At 41.7% G+C, this 25,043-nt stretch overlaps 1 protein-coding gene and 1 pseudogene across 2 annotated transcripts in view; one reads left to right on the forward strand and one right to left on the reverse strand.

Moving 5' to 3' along the window:
- The window catches only part of KCNMB4 (potassium calcium-activated channel subfamily M regulatory beta subunit 4), a 72,851-nt gene extending 49,973 nt beyond the window's left edge, over nucleotides 1–22,878 (reverse strand). Inside the window, exon 1 of the mRNA XM_081249808.1 lies at nucleotides 22,266–22,878. Within this exon, the coding sequence (XP_081105934.1) occupies nucleotides 22,266–22,601 (336 nt within the window). The 5' untranslated portion in view covers nucleotides 22,602–22,878. The remainder of the gene's footprint in view (nucleotides 1–22,265) is intronic.
- LOC308624953 (hypoxanthine-guanine phosphoribosyltransferase-like) lies at nucleotides 10,663–11,528 on the forward strand (annotated as a pseudogene). Its single transcript has one exon. The product of its transcript is annotated as a hypoxanthine-guanine phosphoribosyltransferase-like (transcript).
- Nucleotides 22,879–25,043: the final 2,165 nt, after the last annotated feature.

A 25,043-nucleotide genomic window follows, 5' to 3' on the forward strand; every position in this document is an offset into this window, starting at 1 on the left:
ACACCAATATCCATCCTACTTTACATGCTCTTACAATGTGACATTGACACTCCTCTATTCAGGGGTGTGGGTTTCCCTTCCCTAGAACATGGATGAGCCTGTGATTACAGAGAATGTGATGCTATGTGACTTCTAAGGCTAAATCAGAAAAGAGGACATAGCTTCCGCTTGAATCTCTCTCTTGGGAATGCGTGCCCTTGGAATTCTGACACTATGCTGTAAGGAAGCCCAAAGTAGCCAATGCAGAGAGATCACATGGAAAGGCCTGTGTGGAGAGGAACCAAGGTCCCCCAGTCAACAGCCAACATCAACTCTCTGATATGAGAGTAAATGAGCCTTCAGATGATTCTAGCCTCCAGCCTTTGAGTATTCTACAAGGACCTCAGACATCATAGGGCAGAGATAAACTGTCCCCATTGTGCCCTGTCTGTATTTATGACCCGCAGAATTTGTGAGCATAATAAAAATGATTTCATCCATCAATGATAATTTTTGACAGTGACTAAGAGATCATAGGACCCCTAGGACTAAAAATGTGGAAAACCTTTAAGGTTCTCCTTGATCTACATACCGGAAAAAACCTGAGGTTTGATGAAGTGGAGTCCAATGAGTCACCATGATATAAGATAGGACTCCTTACCCAGTCCCCAGAGCTAAAGCTCCTTGAATGAAGGCAAGGCTGCTTATCCTTGAAAAAGACCTGTGGCAGCACCTAAAGTAATGCCTATTAAAAATCTTTTCCTGGGGCTTCCCTGGTGGTGCAGTGGTTGAGAGTCTGCCTGCCGATGCAGGGGACACGGGTTCGTGCCCCGGTCCAGGAGGATCCTACGTGCCGCGGAGCGGCTGTGCCCGTGAGCCATGGCCATTGAGCCTGTGCATCCGGAGCCTGTGCTCCGCAACGGGAGAGGCCACAGCAGTGAGAGGCCCGCATACCACAAAAAAAAAAAAAAAAAAAAAATCTTCTCCTACCCTTTCCCAAGAGAACATGCAAACATTTACAAGAGTAGCTGTGCAGTGGGGAAAGGGCAGCCATTTAGAGTATTATTAGATACTGGCTCTGTGCTAACCCTAATCCCTGGGGACACTAAGTATGACTGTGCTCAGAATGTGAGCTCATGGGGTCAGGGGAAAACGGAGTTTTGACCTAAGTTGATGCCACAATGGGTCCAGTGGGGCTTCCCTGGTGGCGCAGTGGTTAAGAATCTGCCCACCAATGCAGGCGACACGGGTTCAAGCCCTGGTCCAGGAAGACCCCACATGCTGCGGAGCAACTAAGCCTGTGTGCCACAACTACTGAGCCTGCACTCTAGAGCCCATGAGCCACAACTACTGAGCCTGTGTGCCACAACTACTGAAGCCCACGCGTCTAGAGCCCATGCTCCGCAACAAGAGAAGCCACTGCAGTGAGAAGCCCGCGCACCGCAACGAAGAGTAGCCCCCGCTCGCTGCAACTAGTGAAAGCCCACACGCAGCAATGAAGTCCCAACGCAGCCAAAAATAAATAAATAAAATAAATTAATTTAAAAAAAAAGAGGGTCCAGTGAGTCCATGAACTCTCCTGTGGTTGATATTCTAAATGTACAGAGGCAGTACACATGCTTGGTCTGGTCGTATACTGGTCATAATTTCTACCTTGACTTCCTTTACCCATGGAGATAAGGCTATTATGGTGGATGACTGAAACTACCTCCTTCCTCCTCAAATAGTAAACCACTACTGCATCCCTAGGGAAGTCACAGAGATTACAGGAGCGGGGATTCCTACCACATGAATGTTTAACTTGCCTATTTGGCTCTTGAAGAAGACTTACAAGTCTTGGAGAATGACTGTATTGTTAATAGAATCAGTGGTAACTGTACCTTCAGTTGCTGTTTCAGATACAGTCTCTTTATTGGAGCAATGAAACTTACCTCCAGAGCCTCTTCTATGGTGACTGATCTGACAAATGCTATCTTCTCCATCCTTGACAGAAAGCACCAGAGAGAGTTTGCTTTTATCTGGCAGAGACAGTGTAGACTACTGTCTTACTCAGGTCTACCTCAACTCTCTCTGGACGTCATGCTCTAGTGTGCAGGGACCTTGACCCGTTGCCCTCTCACAAAACATCATACTGTCTGTACATTGATGAGATCACGCTGATCAGAAATCAGGGAGTACAAACTGCCCTAGATTCCTTGGTAAAGTACAGGTGTGCCAGAGGGTGGGAAATGCAGCGGCCTGTTATTTCAGTGATGCTTCTGGGGGTCTCGTGGCACAGGGAATTTCTGGATATCCCCTTCAAAGTGAAAGACAGATTGCTGTACCTTTCATTCCTTAAAACTAAAAAAGAGGCACAATGCTTGATGGATCCTTTATACTTTGGAGGAAACATTTACCCACATTTGGGATTGCTCCTCTGACCCCTTACTGAGTAACCCATTTACCTGCCAGCTTTCAGTGGCAGCCAGAGCAGGAGAACCCCCTCCAGGCACTCCAGGCTACAGAAAGCTCTCTTGATTGACTTCTGTGGCCCAGGGCCTCCAGTGGTATCCAAGGGGTCTGTGCCAGATTGGAGGGATAGATGGAGCCTGTAGAGAGCTCTGATAGCATAGATCAAACTCATGCTTTCTTTGACAAATCACTATCCTCCTTCTGAGAAACCCTTGGTTTGTTACTGAACTCCTGAACATGGGACACCCAGTCACCATGTTATCCATTGTATACTGGGCTATTTGACCCACTGAGACATATAGGTGGGGTTTTCAGGGCTAAAGCAGGTCCTGCAGGCAAATAAGATTCACAAGAAAACGGCTCGCATTCCCAACGCACCTTCTCTTTTGTACTGTGGCTTTCCCCAACTTGTCCTAATGTGCAGTTGTTAACGTGGGCTTGCTTTTCTCATACCAAGACATACATACCTCCAGGAGTACTCTGCCGTGTGCTAGGGAGTACCTGAAGCCTATGACCAGTTTCGATGGATGAAAAAATTTGAGCTCAGTTTGAGCATAACTTTGAGCAGAACTCCTGATTGTTTATTTCTCTTGAAAGGCATGATGTTGGAGGTATAGACCTACACTGATTTATGGGCACTAGATTACAAATAATAAATTGCACCTTGAGTAAACAGATTAGAGTATGTTAAAGCCTCAGAAACAGAACTCTGAACAATACATAAGATCCAAAAGGTATACTTCCCATGTACCCTTTCTCAGGAAGCTACTTGAGGATGTACTCCACCAAAGCAAAGGTATAAAGAGGAAGGCATGGGGTCAAGGAAACAGAGTACCTAACAGAGGAGAGACAGAGCAGGCTTAAGGTGCAACCAGTTCGATTTGGGGCAGTAGCCTGAAGGAGTTCAGAAAAGTTATGCCTGGAAAGTTGTTTTTTTTTTTTTTTTTTGCGTTACACGGGCCTCTCACTGTTGTGGCCTCTCCCGTTGCGGAGCACAGGATCTGAATGCGCAGACTCAGCGGCCATGGCTCACGGGCCCAGCCGCTCCGCGGCATGCATGATCCTCCCCGACCAGGGCACGAACCCACGTCCCCTGAATCGGCAGACGGACTCTCAACCACTGCGCCACCAGGGAAGCCCTGGAAAGTTTTTTTAAGAGAGAAAAAAGTAGAATGAAACAGTTACAAATAATGAATAAGTATATGAAAAACAGTGCAAAGGAGTTTTACAATTCTGTGGGAGAATTTTGTTAAAGTAAGAGAAAGGTATACAAGGAAGTAAGAAAATATTATAAGGGGATGATTATCAGCTCAAAGAACATAAAAAGTTGCAATAGGGCTTCCCTGGTGGCGCAGTGGTTAAGAGTCCGCCTGCCGATGCAGGGGACACGGGTTCGTGCCCCGGTCTGGGAGAATCCCACATGCCGCGGAGCGGCTAGGCCCGTGAGCCATGGCCGCTGAGCCTGTGCATCCGGAGTTTGTGCTCCACAGCGGGAGAGGCCACAGCAGTGGGAGTCCTGCGTGCCGCAAAAAAAAAAAAAAAAAAAAAAAAAAGTTGCAATAAAAACGAACAATACATAGTTAAAATAAGTTAAGCCCTCAATGCTAATTTAGCCAAAAATTATGATTTTTAAAGGATGAAGGGAGGAAAAATGAGATGGTGTAAGAAAGCTAAATCCTCAGATTCAATCATAGGCAGGCAATTGTGTCTAAAAAATATATATCAAACTGACACAGCAGTGTAAAGCAACTATACTCCAATAAAAACAAACAAAAAACAAAAAAATAAAATATATACATCACAGAGCTTACTGTTTAGAAACTTGGAGGTAAATACTAGGAAAAACAGAAAACAAAAATAGTTAAATACGGTTGTTTCTGGATGCCAAAAGGGATTGGGACAGAGAACTCCCAATAGTGGTTCTATTGAGAACTTTCTCCATTTCCTCTATGGTAATTCGTCTTTTTTTTTTTTTTTTAATCACTATTAGATTGTTTTAGTTTGGAAGTTTGTATTATCCTAGAGAATTACCATATCATCCTATGGTTTCAAATTTACTGGCATTGTATTTGATCGAAGTATTCACTTGGACTTATTTTAACTTTTCCTATATTTACAGTTATTCCCTCATTCTTGTTTCTAATTTTGTGTTTTTGGAGAGCATTTCTTTGGTAACTAAACTTGCTGAGTATTCATATCTGAACTTATCTTTCTGAAAAAGAATTCTGCATTCCCTGAACATGCTTAATAAATCTCCAATGGGAATTTATTTAAAAAATTTTTTTGCCGTGCTGCTCAGCTTGTGGGATCTCAATATCAGCTCACTGACCAGGGATTGAACCGGGGCCATGGCAGCGAAAGTCCAGAATCCTAACCACTAGGCCACCAGGGAACTCCCTCCAATGGAAATTTTGAAGCTCTGCAAAATTTTAATGCCATAAATTTGTGTTGTTAATTTTCCACCTAGCGGCTCTGCAAAATCAAATAAGTATCTTTTGAAAAACACTGAAGGGCAAGGTGCTTGACATCAACCAGAAGAAAACAGACATTCAGTACCTCACATGGGCATGGGAGAAAGAAAGCTCAATGGATGGAGGAGGTGGATGTCACCTCGGAACTAAGCAGTAAGTGCATGCACATGCTCACACACACACACACACACACACACACACACACACACACACACCCGCCCCCAGTACTGTATAAAGCCCTCCGACAACTACACAGAAAGTAAGCTCCAACCCAGCAGGGATTTCTTTTACCACTGCATCCCCAGAACCTAGAATAGTGTGCCTGCCACATGCAGGTCCTCCATAAACATCTGTTGAATTAATGATTCTACAGATATTTTAAAATAATGCAACCTGTAGAAGATTTGTACAAGTAGATATTTTCCTACTAGCTATGAAGATTAAGGAATGGAGAGTTGGAAATAGTGAGATACCAGAAACTAAGCTGTTGTCTCCATATTACAAAGTTTGTGACAAAGTCCCTAAACTCTTTCCTTGTCCATGAAATTTTCCCTACTTGATGCCTCAGTAATTATTTAAAAATGCAAATGCCAAGGTTTATTTGTTCCACAAGTATTAATCAATTATACCTTCTTGGATCACATTTATCCATATATTATCTATAACCTGTATTATCAATAATCCTCAGTCTGTGAAGAAACTGAGGATCAAGAGGTTGAGTGATTGGGGGCTTACCTGGTGGCGCAGTGGTTGGGAATCTGCCTGCCAATGCAGGGGATACGGGTTCGAGCCCTGGTCCAGGAAGATCCCACATGCTGCAGAGCAACTAAGCCCATGCGCCACAACTACTGAGCCTGCGTGCCACAACTGCTGAAGCCCGTGCGCCTAGAGTCCGTGCTCCATAACAAGAGAAGCCACCGCGATGAGAAGCCCACGCACTGCAACAAAGAGTAGCCCCTGCTCGCTGCAACTAGAGAAAGCCCGCTCGCAGCAACGAAGACCCAATGCAGTCAAAAATAAAATAAATAAATTTAAAAAAAAAAGAAAAAGAAAATTGAGGGATTGTTTAAGAAAAAAGGCTGAGTGATTGGCCCAAAGGTGCGCACCTAGATTCAGGTGTAGGTACCTCGATTTCAACACTGCAGCCTTTCCCACTCTACCAGGCAGCTTCTAAAGGTCTGCTATGTGTGCAGCTCTGCCCTGAACACAATTAGTGAAACCTAAGGTGGTCCCTGGAACACAAACCGTAGAAGAGGCTTTCCATTCCTTCAGTACTGTGGCAACGTAAACTGGTATGGGTGAGGCAGGTATAAAAGTACAACACACTGTGGTTTTCTCAAGTCGGTAGCTTCCTCTAGATCCTCTCAGCTGTATTCTCCAGTCGTGCCCTGTGTGCTCCACAGAGCATTTATTTTAAAGTAACATTTCTGGGATTTCTCTCATTACAGAAATAACGTTTTACCAGCTATCTGGGCATCCCTTAGCTCCAGTCAAATTGACACAGAAAATTAACCATCACACCTAGTCTTATACAGAAGAGATGATCATTTATTGCTAAGACAGCTTCACATGTTTTGAATTATTGCTCTACCATGGTGCAAATATTCTCCCAAATTTGTCATTTTTCTTTCAATTTTAATGTTTTTTTAAAAATATACATTAAGGGCTTCCCTGGTGGCGCAGTGGTTGAGAGTCCACCTGCCGATGCAGGGGACACGGGTTCGTGCCCCGGCCCGGGAAGATCCCACATGCCGTGGAGTGGCTGGGCCCGTGAGCCATGGCCGCTGAGCCTGCGCGTCCGGAGCCTGTGCTCCACAATGGGAGAGGCCACAACAGTGACAGGCCTGCGTACCGCAAAAAAAAAAAAAAAAAAAAAAAAAAAAAATATATATATATATATATATATATATATATATATATACACACACATATATGTTAAGTTTTTTCTTACTATGTCATTAAATAAATGAGTGTATTCTTTTATGATTTTTGCTCTTGTTAGCCTTAGAAAGGCTTTGCCCACTGCCCAAATTATATAAATATTCATCTATATTTTTAGTACTTTCATAGTTTATTTTTGTACATTAAAAATGTAGTCCAGGGGCTTCCCTGGTGGTGCAGTGGTTGAGAGTCCGCCTGCCGATGCAGGGGACACGGGTTCGTGCCCGGGTCCGGGAGGATCCCACATGCCGCGGGGTGGCTGGGCCCGTGAGCCATGGCCGCTGAGCCTGCGCATCCGGCTCCTGTGCCCCACAACGGGAGAGGCCACAACAGTGAGAGGCCCGCGTACCGCAAAAAAAAAAAAAAAAAAAAAAAAAAAAATGTAGTCCATCAAAATTATAATTTTCTTTTAACTAAATATTTTCTAAATAATTTTTGAGTATTTTGCAAATAAATTTTATTTGGAAAATTAATATTTTAAAGTACATATTTTTCCAAATAGTAGGGAAGTTTTAACCTCTTTACAAGTTATTTGAAATGCCAAATTTGCAAAGTAAATCTCCCATCAACATTATTTTTTGGTAAGAGCTTTACTGAAATATAACTGACATGCCATTCAATTCACCCCTTTAAAGTGTATAATTCAATGTTTTTAAGTGGATTCACAGAGGTGTACCACTGCCACAATCAATTTTAGAATGTTTTTGTCACCCCAAGAAAACACCATATATATACCCTTTAGCTATCATTCCCAATCATCCTATAGATTTCCCTACTCTAGACATTTCATGTAAATGGAATTGTATAATATGTGATCTTCTGTGGCTGACTTCTCACACTTGGCGTTTTTTCAATCATGTTGTAGCATGTATCAACACTTCATTCTTTCTTATAGCCAAATAAAATTCCTTGCATGGATATAGCACATTTTATTTGTCCATTTGTCAGTTGATGGACGTTTGATTTATTTCCACATTTTGGCTATTATAACTAATGCTACCACAAATAGTTATGTACAAGTTTTTGTGTGGACATGTGTTTTCATTTCTTTCGGGTATATACCTAGGAATGGAGTTGCTGGGTCATATGTAATTCTGTTTAACTTTTTGAGGAACAGTCAACTGTTTTCCAAAGCAGCTGCAGATCTGTTACATTCTTACCAACAATGTATGAGGATTCTAATTTCTCCACACCCTCACCAAAACTTGTTATTGTCTTTTATTTTTTAATAGTCTTTAGTGGGTTGAAAGTGGTATCTTACTGTGGTTTTGATTTGCATTTCCCTACTGACTAATGATGTTGAACATATTTTTATGTGCTTGTTGGCCACTTGTATACCTTCTTTGGAAAAATATCTGTTCCCAACTTTTGCCTATTTATAAATTGGGTTATTTGTCTTTTTGTTATTGTTATTATTGAGTTGTAAGGTTCTTTATATATCCTGGATATTCAACCCTCATCAGATGTGCAAATATTTCCTCTCATTCTGTGTTTGTCTTTTCACTTTCTTGATGGTATTGTTTTTTTGTTTTTTGTTTTTTTGGCGGTACGCGGGCCTCTCACTGTTGTGGCCTCTCCTGTTGCGGAGCACAGGCTTCGGATGCGCAGGCTCAGCGGCCATGGCTCATGGGCCCAGCCACTCCGCGGCATATGGGATCCTCCCGGACCGGGGCACGAACCTGTGTCCCCTGCATCGGCAGGCGGACTCTCAACCACTGCGCCACGAGGGAAGCCCCTTGATGGTATTCTTCAAAGCACAAATATTTTAAAATTTTGATTATGTCCAATTACCTATTTTTCCTTTGCTTGTGCTTTTTGTCTCATGTTAAGAAACTGTGCCTAATTCAAAGGCATAAAGATGTACACCTATGCTCTCTTCTAAGAGCTTTATAGTTTTAGCTCTTATATTTAGGTCTCTCATCAACTTGAATTAATTTTTGTATATGGTGTGAAGTAGAAGTCCAACTTCACTCCTTTGCATGTGTATAAACAGTTGTTCCAGCACCATTGGTTAAAAAGACTTTTTTTTCTGTTGAATGCTCTTGACACCTATAGATTCCATAGATTTGGAATCTATTCCTTATGCCAGTACCACACAGTCTTGATTACTATAGCTTTCTAGTAAGTTTTAAAATTGGAAAGTGTGAGTCTTCCAATTTTGTTCTCCTTTTTCAAGATCGTTTTGGTTACCCTGGGTCCCTTGTACTTTCATCTGAATTTCAGGATTAGCTGGTCAATTTCTGACAAAGAAAATCCAGCTGAGTTTTTGATAGGAATTGTAATGAATCTATAGATCAATTTGGGGAGTGTTGCCATCATTACAATATTCAGTCTTCCAATCTATGAACAAAGGATATCTTTATTTAGTTTTTCTTTAATTTCTTTCAATAGTGTTTTGTAGTTTTCAGGGTACAAGTCTTACATTCTTTTGTTAAATTTGTCAAATGTATTCCTAAGTATTTGATTATTTTGATGCTACTGTAAATAGAATTGTGTTCTTAATTTTACTTTTGGATTGTTCATTGCTAGTGTACAAAAATATAATTGATTTTTGTATATTGACTTTGTATCCTGCAATCTTGCTGAATTTACTAGGTCCAGTAGCTTTTTTTTTTTTTTTAGGGGATTCTCCAGGAGTTTCTATATACAAGATCATGTGATTTGTGAATAGAGATACTTTTATTTCTTCCTTTCCAATCTGGCCGTCTTTTGTTTCTTCTTCTTGCCTAGTTGATCTGACTAAAACCTACAGTACAATGTCGAACACGAGTGGCAGGAGCGGACATCCTTGTCTTGTTCCTGATCTTAGGGGGAAAACTTTCAGTCTCTCATCATTAAGTATGGTATTGGTTGTGGGCTTTTCATAGTTTCCCTTTATCAGGTTGACGAAGTTCTCTTCTACACCTAGTTTGTTGATTTTTTAAGTCAAGGAAGGATTTTGTCAAACGTTTTTCCTGCATACACATGCGTGTGATTTTTGTCATTTAGTCTATTAATATGTTGTATTATATTGATTTTATTATGTTTAACCAACCTTGCATTCCTAAAATAAATCCCACTTGACCATGGTGCAAAGTCATAAACTCTTCTGCCAAAAAAAGAAGAGGAGGTAATACATCCCAGCTCATTCTGCTATTATGATACCAAAAGCAGACAAAGATATCACAAGAAAACTACACAACAATATACCTTATGAATATAGATGCAAAAATCTTCAACAAAATGCTAGCAAACTAAATCTTGGAACATATAAAAAGGATTATATATCATGACCAAGCTGGAGGAATTGGGAATGCGTAGTAATGTGCATGAGATTTCTTTTGGGAGGAATGGAAATATTCTGGAATTAGCAATGATGGTTGCAAAACTTTGTGAATACACCAAAAACCTGTACACGTTAAAAGGGCAAATATTACAATATTTGAAATATATATATATATATATATATTTTAAAGGAAGCTGCCTGCCTTTTATTTTTCTCTTTCACTCTTCTCACTGCCTAAAAGGCAGACGTGATGAAGTTAGGAAAACCATGTTAAGGGACGGTAGAGTAACAAGACAGTAAGAAACTGGGTGTTTGAATGACCTTCCAGGTCAGAATGGCACAGCCCCACAGACTGCTTACAAGCTCATACATTTACAAAAGAAAAAAACCTAGTAGTTCCTTTGTTTAGGTTACTGTTATGAGGTTCCTATTAAAGTAGCCCACACTTTGCTGTACAGCAGAAACTAACACAACATTGTAAATCAACTATACTCCAATAAAAATTAATTTTAAAAAATAGCAGACTGCCGTCAGCCCGCGCCAGCCAGCTCCGTTATGGTGACTCGCAGCCCCAGCGTTGTGATTAGTGATGATGCACCAGGTTATGACCTAGATTTATGTTGTAGACCTAATCGTTATGCTGAGGATTTGGAAAAGGTGTTTATTCCTCATGGACTAATTATGGATAGGACCGAACAGCTGGCTCAAGATGTGATGAAGGAGATGGAAGGCTATCACATCGTGGCCCTCTGTGTGCTCAAGGGGGGGCTCTAAATTCTTTGCTGACCTGCTGGATTACATCAAAGCACTGAAACAGAAATAGTGATAGATCTACACCTATGACTGTAGATTTTATCAGACTGAAGAGCTACTCTAATGACCAGTCAACAGGTGACATAAAAGTAATTGGTGGAGATGAGATGATCTCTCAACCTTAACTGGAAAGAATGTCATGACAGTTGAAGATATAATTGACACTAAACAATGCAAACCTTGCTTTCCTTGGTCAAGCAGCATAATCCAAAGACGGTCAAGTTTGCAAGCTTGCCGGTGAAAAGGATCCCTTGAGGTGTTGGATATAGAACAGATTTTGTTAGACTTGAAATTCCAGACAAGTTTGTTGTAGGATATGCCCTTGACTATAATGAATACTTCAGGGATTTGAATCATGTTTGTGTCATTAGCAAAACTGGAAAAGCAAAATACAAAGCTGAAGATGAGAGTTCAAGTTGAGTTTGGAAACATCTGGAGTCCCACTGAATTCACCAGGAAAATTATCAAATGTTCTAGTTCTGTGGCCAGCTGCTTAGTAGAGCTTATTGAATGTATCTTCTAAGAATTTTATCCGTTTTGTACTTTAGAAAAGTCAGTTGCTGCATTCCCAAACTCTTTATTTGCACTATGAACCTACAGACAATCAGTTCCCTTTGGGTGGATTGTTTGACTTGTGAATGAAAAATCTCTTAAACCACCCCACTATTGAATGAAAATATTGAAATTGTATCTGTAAGAAGCATTTAAAGAGAAGAATAATTAGCTTTTTAATTGGTATTTTAATTTTTATATATTCAGGAAAGAACAGAAGTGATTGAATATTGTTAATTATACCACTGTGTGTTTAGAAAAGTAAGAAGCAGTCAGTTTCATATCAGTGGCAGTATTTAGAGGTATCATTATGTCAGATAAGCCATATGTCCTGGAATTATTTTAGTAGGTTTCAGTAGTATTAACTGTATTTTCCCACTTGTTCATATTATTTCTGGTGAAATTCTGTCAACAGTTCCTTTTAAATACAGGTCAATAAGTTCTAAAAACCTACCACTTTTTGAAGTCTTCAATGTAAAAATCCTTAAAATAAAGGCTGTCTCTTTAAAAGAAAAATAAATAAAGTACCGCATCCAATATCCTAATAAATTCAATTAGATTGTTTCTACTTTTTCACTACTACAAACAATTCTGCAATGAAAATCCTCACATATACTTCCTTGACTACGTGTTATAGTTTTATTAGGGTAAACTCCTTGAAGTGAAATTGTTGTCACTTCACTTGATTGTCACAGTGGTTGTCAGGTATGCACAACTTCAGTTACACATACTATTGATATGTTTGATTATTTTTCTGAGTGGTTGAACCAATTTTCCAGCAATCAGTAGGATTTAACATTTTCTCAAAACCTCACCAACACCTGGTCTTATGAAACATTAAGTTTTGCCAATCTGATGGGTGTGAAACGGTATTCCATTATTGTTGTCATTTGAATTTCCCTGAGATTATTGGAATACAGCATTGTTTCACATTTACTGACCATTTGAGTTTTTTCATGAATTGACTGTACTTCACTGATTTTCCCATTATGTCATATGTCATTTTCTTAATGATTTGTAGACATTTTCATAAAGGCTGGATAGTCCTTTGTTGTTACTTGTTTTACCATTATCTTCTACTAGTCTGTGGCTTACATTTTTACTTTGTTTACAATAATTTTAGTCATATGGAAATTATCATTTTAACATGTTCAAATGTATCAATCTTTTCCTTTTATTTGTTATTTAAGCCTTATTTGAGAAAATATTTCTTAGGCTTATGTCATAAAGATATTTTCCTATTCCAACTGTTGAAAGTTTTATAGTTTTCTTTTCACATTTAGGTTTTATTCCACTTGGAATTTTTTGTTATGGGTGTGAAGTATGTATCACATTTTATTTCTTTTTTACGTAGAGCTAATTGCTCAAGCACCATTTATTCATAAGGTCACTCTTTCCCTGATGAATTTCCCACATCTTCTATTCTCTCAGTAAAATTTAATCATTTCTAGCTTAATTTCACCGAGGATATAATCTTTATTATTTCACTGCTATGAAATTTGTTAAGGCTTTCTTTATGGCCCAGAATGTGATCAGTTTGGGGAAATGTTATACAGGCACTTGAAATGATGTGCACTCTGCTGCTACCGGATATACTATTTTATATATGTCAGTTGGGTCAGTTGTTAAACATGTTATTCAAATCTGCTGGATGTGTGTTGATATTGCTTTTGTCTGATTGTTTCTCAGTTACAAACAGAGGTGTGTTAAAAATCTCTCATCATGATAGACTTGTATATTTCTCCCTTGAGATATTTCTACATATTTCTGTTTTAATTTTTTTTGTTTTTATTATTTCAAGGTTATATTTTTAGATACTTCCCAATATAGAATTGTTATATTTTGTTGAATTAACTTTTATAATTATAAAATGTCCCTTTTTATCTCTAGTAACATTTTTTTGCTTCCAAGTCTACTGTATTTCATATAATACAAGTACTCTAGCTTTTCTTTCTTCATTTTTTTGGGGGTTCATGTTGGTATGTTGTATGTTTTCCAGTCTATGATCTCTACCTTTTAATTGGAAGAGTTAGTCCATTTATATTTAATATAATTATAAATTTGGGTTTAAATCTACTATCTTTTCTAAAAAAAATTTATTCTACCTGTCTACATTCTTTTTACTCTCTTTTATTGCATTTTTTAAAATGGCTTGCTTTCTATTATTTCATTTTCCCCACTTATTAGCTTGGTAGTTATATACTTTTTTACTGTATAAATTCTTGAATTCAACACAGAACCACTAAATAAGAAATTAGGGTGAAATTTCTGATTCAGTGGGTCTAGGATGGGACTTGAGAATGTGCATTTCTAACAAGTTCACAGATGATGCTGATGCTTCTCATCCACTGCTCACACTTTGAGAACCACTGGTTGGGAGGAAGAAATTGACTAGATATAAGGAGATTAGTAAAAAGATACTATAATAATCAAAGCAAATGATAATATCTTTGACCAGGATAGTGGCAGTGAAAATTGAAAAAGTATTAATACCAGAGAATAATGATACCATTGATAGAAACAAAAGATTCCAGAATAGAAGCTGGTGTTAGAGAGATAAAGATGATTTTCTTTTGCCATTTTTCTCCTTGTAACAGAGGAAACAGAGGTAATTATAATCAGAATAGATCTTACTCTCACTAAGCAGTATTATTGTCTGGTTTTCCATTCTTAAGAACTATCTTAAAATAAAGTTGTGTCAATAAAGACAATTGTATAAATATATTTATTACACAGGAAAAACTGGATTAAACTCCTAAGATTTACAATGTAATTTTCTAGGATTTAATTTCTGCTAATGAGATACAACATCAATATACACTGCTGCAGTATTGTTAGATTACAACTAGCAAATTGGACATTGGATAAGGTTTCAAAGTCCATTTGGTCTACTGCATCAGTTAGATGAATGGCACAGAAGAATTTAGATGAATGGATATTTCTTCACATGTGCTTCAGTATACAGAGAATTTCTAGTGATCCAATCTGCTGGACTCTGCTACTCAACCAAGCAAATACATGAAACAAGTTTGCTTGATTAGTTTATTTACAAAAATGATCATAAATTTAAATATTTTAATAAGCACATAGTTTCCTCCACCTTTTCTTTTGGCCATGCCACATGGCTTGTGGGATCTTAGTTCCCCGACCAGGGATTGAACCAGGGATTGAACCTCCTGCAGTGGAAGCACCGAGTCCTAACCACTTGACCACCAGGGAATTTCAGTTTTCAATTTTATAACAGTGTTTATTTTAAAAGAAAAGAGGATATTACTAAAACTCAAAAGTACAAATTTTTACACATTGATTTATGTGACCTAGAGAATACCAAAGACACAGCATGAGGAATAGTAAGAAACATATGTAATATTAAAAACCATTCTGGGGAGGGCCTCCCTGGTGGCGCAGTGGTTGAGAGTCCGCCTGCCGATGCAGGGGATACGGGTTCGTGCCCCGGTCTGGGAGGATCCCATATGCCGCGGAGCGGCTGGGCCCGTGAGCCATGGCCGCTGGGCCTGCGCATCCGGAGCCTGTGCTCCGCAACGGGAGAGGCCACAACAGTGAGAGGCCCGCATACCGCAAAAAGAAAAAAAAAAAAAAAAAAAAAAAAAAAAAAAACCATTCTGGGGGGCTTCCCTGGTGGCGCAGTGGTTGAGAATCTGCCTGCCAATGCAGGGGACACGGGTTCAAGCCCTGGTCTGGGAAGATCCCACATGCCATGGAGCATCTAGGCCTGTGAGCCACAACTATTGAGCCTGCGCATCTGGAGCCTGTGCTCCACAACAAGAGCGGCCGCGATAGTGAGAGGCCCACGCACCGCAGTGAAGAGTGGCCCCCGCTCGCTGCAACTAGAGAAAGCCCTCGCACAGAAACGAAGACCCAACACACCCAAAAATAAATAAATAATTAATTTTAAAAAAAACCATTCTGTTCAGTATTTTACTGTGAATATTTATGATAATTGTAATATAAATGTACTGTTTATCTAGGAACTCAATATGAAATTCTGCTAAAGATGGGAAAAAAAATTTTAAACCCAAGGTAAATAAAACTTGACATCTTCATTCATAAATGAGTACCAAATACATTTTAGATAAACAAAACTGACAACTGGTAAAAATCTTTATAATTCTGAGGCAAGTCTGTGTTAAAATATATGCATTTTTCCTCCAAACTTTAACTGAAATATATTGTAACATCACAAATCTCTCTTATAAAAGTAAAAAGTTTCTAGAGTTTGAGATACATAATTCTGGGATTTCTTACAAATAATTGAGATCTTCATAAAAGCACCCACAAATGGATGTCAGGGAAGGATTATGGTAAGTAATCTCAGACAGGAAAATCCTAGCAGCCTGCAGATTAGATTGTTTCTAAAGAGCTATAATATAAGTGGATATTATCTGACCAAGTTTTCAAATATCTTATCATTAGTAGTCACCTACTCAAAAGCCTTCCTTGATTTCTGTATTAGCTTCCTATTGCTGCTATAGCATAAATTTAGTGGCTCAAAACAACACAAATGTATTACCTTACAATTCTGAAGGTCACAATTCCAAAATGGGTCTCACTGAACTAATATCAAGACACCAGCTGGGCTATACTCCTTTCTGAAGGCTCTAAGAAAGAATCCATTTTCTTGCCTTTTCCCACTCCCTTGGAAAAGGGGACTGCCTGCATTCTTTGGCTTGTGTCCTCCTTCTGTATTCAAAGCTGGCAACAGTCAGTTGAGTCTTCTTCAAATTGCATCCCTCTGACCTCCTCCTCCACATTTAAGGACCCTTGTGATTATACTTGGCCCACCAGGATATCTCCCTATCTTAAGGTCAGCTGATTAGCAAACTTCACTCATCTGCAAACGTAGTTCCCCTCTGCTGTGTAACATAAGATATTCACAGTTTCTGGGGGTTAGGGTGTGGACATCCTTGGTAGGGGGCATTATTCTTCCTACCATGGCTTCCCAACGTCCACCAAACCCATCCTATCTGTCAAGGACCTCTGCATTACTGGTCCCAATTTACTCTCCTGTCTTACCCCCAGGGCTCTGATCTTTATGCCCTGGGTTCCAGCCACACCAGTTCACCTGCTGATCCTCCAATACAGCCCATACTCCACAGCTCCACAGCTTTGCTCCTGGCATTTTTCTCTTCCTTGATGTTCTCTTCATTCCTCCTCGCCTTTCCTCCCAAGACAAAAATTCTATTCATTCTCAAAATTTCATGGCAAATGCTTCATTCTCCAGGAAGCTTTTCCCCTAATCATTCCACTCTAGATGTTTCTGTCATATTGTTTGTACCTCCCAGCAGAACTTGAGGTTTTGCCTTGTTTGATATCTTATCTCCTCTGTTAGATAATGATCTCCCTGAGGGAAGAAACTCAAGAATTCATCCTCACTTGTATGTCAGTTAGGTATATCTAAAACTGAACCCTTGCTTTTCATGCAGACTCCTCCAAAATCACTCTTCCTCCAGTTTTCCTATCTAATAAAATAATCCTCCATCCCCAGCTGTGCTTGCCACAAACGTTGTAGTCATCCTCGATTCCTTTTTCTCCCATTCGTCACATCCAACCCATCAGTGGACCTTATCAATGCTACTCCCTGATCTAAGTCACCATCACCTTTCGCTGGTCCTATTGGACTCCCTATTTCCAATCTTGCCTTTGATCCTCTCGCCTTTGCACAAGTCAGTATGTGTGTGTGTGTGCACGTGTGTGTGTGTGTGTGTGTGTGTGCGCACACACACACACATTCTGTTCTCATCTCAGCAGCCAGAGGGATCATTTAAATTTTTTAAAAGTCTGAGTCTGATTCTATTTCAGTCCTGCTTAATGTCAGATAGCTTACCATCATGCTTAGCCTAGAATCCAAAGTCCTTATAATGTTCTATAAGGCCCTAGCCTCATCTCCCACTGTTCTCTGCCTACTCACTGTCATCCTCACTGTTCCTCACACAGGCCTGGCAGTCACTTGCCTCAGAGCCTTTGCACTTGCTGTTGTGGAACACTCTTTCTCCAGATAGCCACATGATTCATTCCCTTAGGTCCCTGATCATTAAGCCACTGATCATCTTTTCATGTTCTTTGGGTCTCTGGAAATATCACTTCATCAGAGCCACCCTCCCTGACCATCCTATGCAAAAGAGGAGCCTTCATTCCTTCTATCACTGTCTATACTTTTATGCTGCTTGAATTTTCTTTGCACACATATTGTTACATGATACTACATTATAAATCTATTTCTTGTCTGTCACTCTCCACTAAAATGTAAGCTCCATGTGGGCAGAGACTTTGTTCTGATCTCTATTCCAGTCCTAGAACCTGGAAACACACTCACAGCACAAAGTGGCAATTAATAAATATTTGTTAAATGAATGAACTCATCTTTGTATGTCCTCCCATTTTTTGCCCAGTTCTCTGATCATAATAGATGCTGAAAAAGTATTTGTGGATTAAATTTTATGTACATCCCCAATATTACTTCATATCATCACCAGAGGAAAAACAACCATAGTAAGCCAGTTTTTCATGGAGAAATAAAGACTATAGACAAGCTGTCACAATTCAGATGAGCCTCTTATTACTTAGTTTTGATATGATGGACTTCCCTAGAGCACAAAGTATTGCACATTTAATTCAAGGATGGAGTTCAGAAATTAACCCTAGCAGACCACACCATCTACACAGGAGGTGTGTGTGTGCTGGCGGGGAGAGGCACACTAGTATGGATGTGTAGGAAACCAAGAAGGTAACTAAGCCACAATTCCCTGTCGTTCATCACATCCAATTTCAGGGTATATACTTAAAGCCTGAAGACTCTTCTAGTTCTTACCTAAGTTTTTATTCTCTTGAATGCGTTTCTCTTACTTTTATAGTAGTACTGGTTTCTTAGAAATAGACGTTTGTCCTCTCTTTCTAGGTTTTTCATATCAGAGAAAGAAAAAAACTCAAAAATAAAACATATTGCCTCTAATCACCTGCTCTCTCTTGTTCCATATACAAGAGGCTGGTTTAAAAAATTTGTCTTTTCTTTGCAATCCAATGTAATCAATGAGGCAAAAGCAAATGTTTGGAACTGCACAAGTGCATTTCATTTACATTAAACCAATTTTAAATGTTTGGAACTGCATAAGTTCGTTTCATTTACATTAAACTAATTTTAAATGATTCTCTTCTTTTCCTGCAGAATTGGAGTCCCGCTTTCAAACCAACTCCCTATATTCAGTAGCATCAGTAACATCTTTTAACCCATACACACAAATATTAATCATAATGAACCTTTTCAGTTCTTATTTTACTTTTCTTGCACAACAGATGAGGACATTTTCTAAGCCAGTGTTTATTTTTACTCTGTCTACAGACTAGAATTACTTGTAGAACTTTTTAAAAAACACCAATGCCCAGGACCCACCAAAGACCAAGTCTGAATCTGTGAAGGCTGGACCCAGGCATCAGAATTTCTTTTTATCTTTTTTTTTTTTTTTGCCGTGACACGCAGCTTGTGGAATCTTAGTTCCCCGACCAGGGATTGAACCGGGCTCTCGGCAGTGAAAGCATGGAGTCCTAACCACTGGATTGCCAGGGAACTCCCCAGAATTTATTTTATTTTTATTATTATTTTTTTGCGGTACGCGGTCCTCTCACTGTTGTGGCCTCTCCCGTTGCGGAGCACAGGCTCCGGATGCGCAGGCTCAGCGGCCATGGCTCAAAGGCCTAGCCGTTCCGCGGCATGTGGGATCTTCCCGGACCGGGGCACGAACCCATGTACCCTGTATCGGCAGGCGGACTCTCAACCACTGCGCCACCAGGGAAGTCCCCCGAGAATTTCTTTTTAAAGTTCCCCCAGTGATTCTAATGTATGGCCATGGATGAGAACCAAACCTCTTAGCACACACAACTGCGAGTCACAAAGAGATAAGGCAGTGATGAGAACAGTAACCAGAGGAAGCTGACCCCAAATTTAGATTTTGGTATGGTCAATTCAAAGAGCAGATCCTTGCCCTGTGGATAATTAGGACTTGACTTGATAATTAGGATAACTGACTTGAGTACTATATTACATGGCTGAATACGGTGATTGCTTTAGAAACAAGGATATGATCCAAAACATAAGTTGAATAGGACTTAAAGATATTTTAAAGAAATTATTAGTCAAAGGTCAAATTTATTCACACTGTCTTCTTTAGTAGTCTATGGCTTAAGATGTTAGATATGTGCAATAGTCTTTCCCCTTCCCTGCTTTTTACTGTATCTAATGCAGCAAGCTCAAGGGAGGGGAGAAAGTCCTTGTTCTCTTTTTCTAAAAAGAGATTTCCCAAATGGCTTCTTGTGGTAGTGGGCCATGAAGAAGAGAAAGTTGAAGGTGATTAGGATCCATGACACTGTGGGGAAGCTAGACATTCTACAAAGAGAATGGGTGGGGCACCCAGGCCTTCAATAAAAAGGTAAGGTCTGGGTAGCCGAGATGCAACAGCAACGGGCCATGGGTATTGCCTAATTGCAAAGGCACTGTGGAAACATTCTGCTTACATACTGGACTTGGGCACAATATTTTGGTTGAGCTGAATTTTTCCATCACTAATTGCTTACGAGAATTTCCAAATTGAGCACTTCACTGCTCAAAAGTCAAAAAGTGGCTGCAAAAGAACATACTTATGTTCTATAAATGGTACAGTGCAATCATAATTTGGATAAAGAGATATATACTGCTTTGGCCGAGGAAACCTTGACTAAATTGAATGGGATTTTGTTCATCATTTTCTGTAACATTAACATATCTTTCTGCAGTTCTGTCATTTCTTGTATACTTTACTTTATAAAATCTTATTTTGTTCAGATACTTCTTCAAAACGATTGTTGCCAGGATCCAAACTGGCACTGGAAGAAAACTGATTATTTGCAACAAAAAGAGAGAAATATCAAATCCTAGGATTACATATAAAGCATTACCACTCCTTCCAAGCAATTTAAAAATCTATGTCCTAAATCTCAATTTATTTTTTTTTGTCAGATCCTTCAAAATTACCTGGAAATTGTGAAGCAGCCTTTAGGTAGTAAATTCTATCTTCTCAATGTCTTGATTAGATATTAGCCACTGACTGAAAAACGTGTATGTAATTTATTAGTGCCTGAACCACAATCTTAAACTAATTAGCAATGTTTCACCAATTATAACACCTTTAAAATGATGAACTACCATATAATTTCTAAATCACTATTTCTTTTTGACACCTTTCTTTTATATTAATGATTTAATCCTGAAAAAAGTGATGTTTCTAAAACCCTGCAATTTGTTTTAAAATTCCTGAACGTTGAGCAGATTAATTTACAACATTTGTCTTTGAAACATTATTGCTTCTTCAAGACTTTGAACATTATACTCTATCTAAATCCTGTACTTCTATATTTACTGCTTATATATTATCTTCATTTTTAAAGTCCTCTTCCTTTGTTAGCAAGAGCATCTTTTTTAAGAGAAGTCATATATTTTTCTTTAAAGGAATTCCCTTTTTAAAATTTCCCCAATTCAAGAATTTACTGTTTAGGAGACAAGAACAAGAGGTTTACTGTAGAGAAATGATAAGCTTATTTTAAATACTTGTAAAATATTGAGATAGAATTCTTTTTTTGGATTGATATAATTATATCCTGTCACACTTAAAGTTGTTCCTGTGTACACAAGACTCATTCCCTTCTGGACAGCTTTCTTGCTTGATCTTCAAGCACTGCTCTCACAAAGAGGGAAAATGCCAGTAACTTTAAAGAAGATACACATCTTTACTTTGATAGTTAAGCAACAAGAAGAACAAAAAAGGCCAAGAGAAGAAAGAAAAAACGAAAGAAAATCCTTCTTGCAAAATCAGGTGTACTACAAAGCTCAATTAGTTCACAGACTGAGGACACTGCTTTTTATAAGTTTTATTCTCCACTGGGAACAGTTTTCTGAGCGTCCCTCTCTCTGCTCTCCATCCCTCGAGTCTTAACCAGGTTTTTTCGTTTTTGCTTGTGAGAACGAAAAAAGTTGCAAAGGAAGGAATATTCGGTACATTTCACGGACGGTTTTCTATTTTCAGAAAGTTTTACCGTTTCCCAGGTGGCTCCCAATTGTTTCTAGACACACAGAGTCTGGGAGTCACTAGGCTCCCTCTAGACCCTTCTGAGAATCTATTTCATGAAATCTAGGAGTCCGCCGTGCCCGCCCAAAATGGATCTACGGAGAATTTCGCGTTTGATTCCACGTCGTTTGTCGACCCACGAAAGTTCATCTTTGGACCTCAAGTTAAAAACGTCTGTCTAGAGTTAAAAGGCAAGGAAACCTCTAGCATCTTTCAAGGGGCTAAAAGACTCCCTGCACCTCCCAAGACGAGTTCTGGACGCGGCCATTGGGAGCTCGGACCTTGACCATGCGACGGAGTAGGTGTATCCCCGCTAAGCACTGGCTTTAACCGGAGGAAAAGTTAACTTTCGGCTCCTTGCATTTCTCCAAAGTCAATCCTCTAGGGCCCTAACCTAAGCTGGGCCAAGGCCTCAAAATCTGGGACCAGGCAAGACAGGTGTGTAAAGAAAGCCTCCGGGCACCACGCACGGGTCGCCGTGCACAAATCCGCCTGAAGGACCGGGGGGCCCGGGGCTCCCCCATGTACTTACTCCTGGTTTGAGTATAACCTGCGAAGCCTCGTCGCCTCCTGGTAACGCGAGCATACTCCGAGCCACCCCGCGAAGGGTCTAACACTGATGCTCCCCCCAAACCTCAAGATCTCCGCAGGAGCGAGGCATCCCTCACGGGGCGTCCTTACCTTGGGGTTGGTCAGGAGCTGGTGCTCGTCGCTGTGCAGTAGCGCCCTGGAGTTGGACTCGGAGTTGTTCACGTAGACCTGGACGCAGGGGTACTGCGAGGTGCCCCTGCAGTCGGCGCCACAGGTGAAGGTGCACTCGAACACCTCGCCGATCTGCTGCACCGACAGCACCGTGCAGTTGGCCGCCGTGGCTTGCAGATCCTGCAGCGCGGGACTGAGCCAGCAGAAACCGAAGATAAAGAGCGACACGACGCCGGAGATGATGAGAAACAAGCCGAGCCGGATGCTCTTGTCCTCGGCTTCCGTGTACTCGTAAGCCACCCGGAGCTTCGCCATCGCCCCCCACTCCCGGCGGCAGGCACGCTCCCCCCGCCCCCTCCCGCCCCCGGCGCAGAGCCCGACTGCCTCGGGCGGGAGGAGCCGCCGCCGCGCAACAGCAGGGGAGTGGGCGGCCAGGGGGAGCGCGCGAGAACAAAGGGGCAGAGGCCGGCGACGCCCCCGGCGGCGGCAGCGCCCCCCACCTCCCCGCCCAGTCGCCGCCCGGGCCTCGGAGGCTCGCGGCGCTGCCGCGGTTTCAGAGCCTCCTGCACCCTCGGGCGCTCGGAGCGCTCGGGCGGCTCCTGCCTCCAGCGCCCCCTGCCAGCCTCCGCCCCCGCGCTTTCCCCGCCTCCCCCACCCCGCCTCCTCTCGCCCAGTGTCTCCCAGTCTCCATCGCCCGCCAGCCGCTGCTCCGCGGACTCGCCGGGCAGCTGCCCCGAGGGCAGGAGCCGCAGGGCTGAGGCGAGCCCGGGGGCTCCCCCGCGAGGGAGGCAGCTCCGCCCGGCCCCACCCGCCGCCGACCGGAGTCCTCCCGCCCCGCCCCGGGGCGTTTCCCGTGGGCGAGGGGCGGGCGAGCTCCGGGGTAGCGGCGGCTGGCGCTCGGGATTCTCGTTAAATCCCTTTGGAGGGACATCCGAGATAAAAGCTTAGGGTCAATATAATTTAACCGGAGTGAAAGTTTAAAATACAAAACAAAAAACAAACGAGGGAGAGGGTGTAGCGCAAGTGAAGCGGCGGGAATTTTGAACTCCAAACGGGGATTGGTCAGCCAGCGGGGAGAGTGAGGCAGCGGCCAGGCGGCGGGCGCTCCGGGGAAACCGGCCGCCGGGACCAGCAAGACTCGGTTGGAAACCCCTGGGCGAGCGGCGTGCGCTGGGGGGCGCCCCCGGGGAAACCCTGGCGCCAGTTCCCACGCTTGGGGCGGGAGCGCACGCTTGGGGCGGGAGGCGTGACACGCTACCGCCCCCTCCCCGCCAGCGAGCGCTGTAACGGTCGGGCCTCAGGGTCCCGGCGCTGCCAACCGCCCCAGCGCAGCCGGCGCTCCCCCAGCCCCAGCCCGGCCCGGAGGGCAGCAGGAGAGGAGTCAAACAGGCTGAGTCAGACGGAGTTTGCAGTGGAGGCAACGCACGTGGGGGCAGGAACCTGCGACCGGCAAGACCCGGGAAAGTCGCTTCCTGGGTCCTGGGTGGACCTCGCGGCAACTGAGGTCTCCGGCTGCCGGGTCGACCCCAACTCAATTTGCCCTACGGCTGGGGCTGACTGAGTAGGGACCGGAGGAAACAGGTGCAGAGGTTTGCAGCCCTGGAAGGAGACACCACTTTCCCCATCAGGACCGTCCCCTCGCTCCCGGCCTCCCGAGAACAGGATCTTCTCTGTTCTGTCCTTAGGAGTCTTGCCACCCTTGGCCCATCCCGGAATTTGTAGATGAGCTTTCCAGGAGCGCTGTGCAAGGCGATAGCGGCGTGCAGACTCACGTTGGGACAGGTACTGTTCCTAGAGCTGCGTCCTGCTCTCTTAATTCTTCCCTCCACACCCACCTCCCCACCTCGCCCGCGCATACCTTCAGCCTCTATACTTTTCGTGACCTTTAAAAAAAAAGTTAAGATGATCTTTTTCCAAACCACACTTCTATCAAAACATCAAACTTGGAGAACTATTTCGACCTACATTTTGAAGACTCAGAATGTTCACTTTGCAAAATATATAAAGATATATTTTTCTTGACTTGCAAGTCCCAAATGAATATACTCTTAATTAAATTCAGTTATGTTCCTGATGAATATGGAAACACCAAGTCATGGAATTCTTGACTTCTCTTTCTTGGATTTCAAATGTTACTTTACTGGTGTAGTACTTTTCAGCTGAAGTCCCGATCTGCTACTTTGAAGTACTCCTTGATGTGGCAGGTAACAGTATTTCCAAGCAAGGGGTAAAGCAAGTTTAATTACAGGAAGACCCTAAGTGTTTTTCTGAATAAATTAAGAAGGTGCAGGGTTTGGAGAAGACACTTTGTACTTTAATACCTTTCAGGTTTTAAGAGACTAGATTTCTTTCCTTCTTTACCTAGGAATTATATTATTTTCTTCCTTTCTGTTGGCATAAAGACAATTGTTAGTGGTTACACACACTACCTGAAAGGAAAAGTGAGTTTAATAGTTGAAGCAGCTTAACCTAAGATCACAGATTTTCAGCGTGAATCTTTTTCCTACGGCAGGTTATAATTATCTTCCTTTTCAAGAAGGCTAAAGCCAATCTAAGATCTGAGGCAGTGGTTAGCAAATAAGATCCTGTTATAAGATCTCATAGCTCTGATATGCTGAGCAACTTGACCTTGAGGCAGAATTAATTCCTATAGCGTTCATAAAACACAGGGATGGGGGTGTCTAAAAATAATTTAATGATTCATTTTTCAATGATTCCAGAGCTCAAAGAGTTCTGTGAATGAACCCTTTGCCTCAA

Source organism: Mesoplodon bidens, assembly GCF_964165515.1.
Source record: "Mesoplodon bidens genome assembly, chromosome: 11".
In the NCBI taxonomy this organism is placed as follows: Eukaryota; Metazoa; Chordata; class Mammalia; order Artiodactyla; family Ziphiidae; genus Mesoplodon; species Mesoplodon bidens.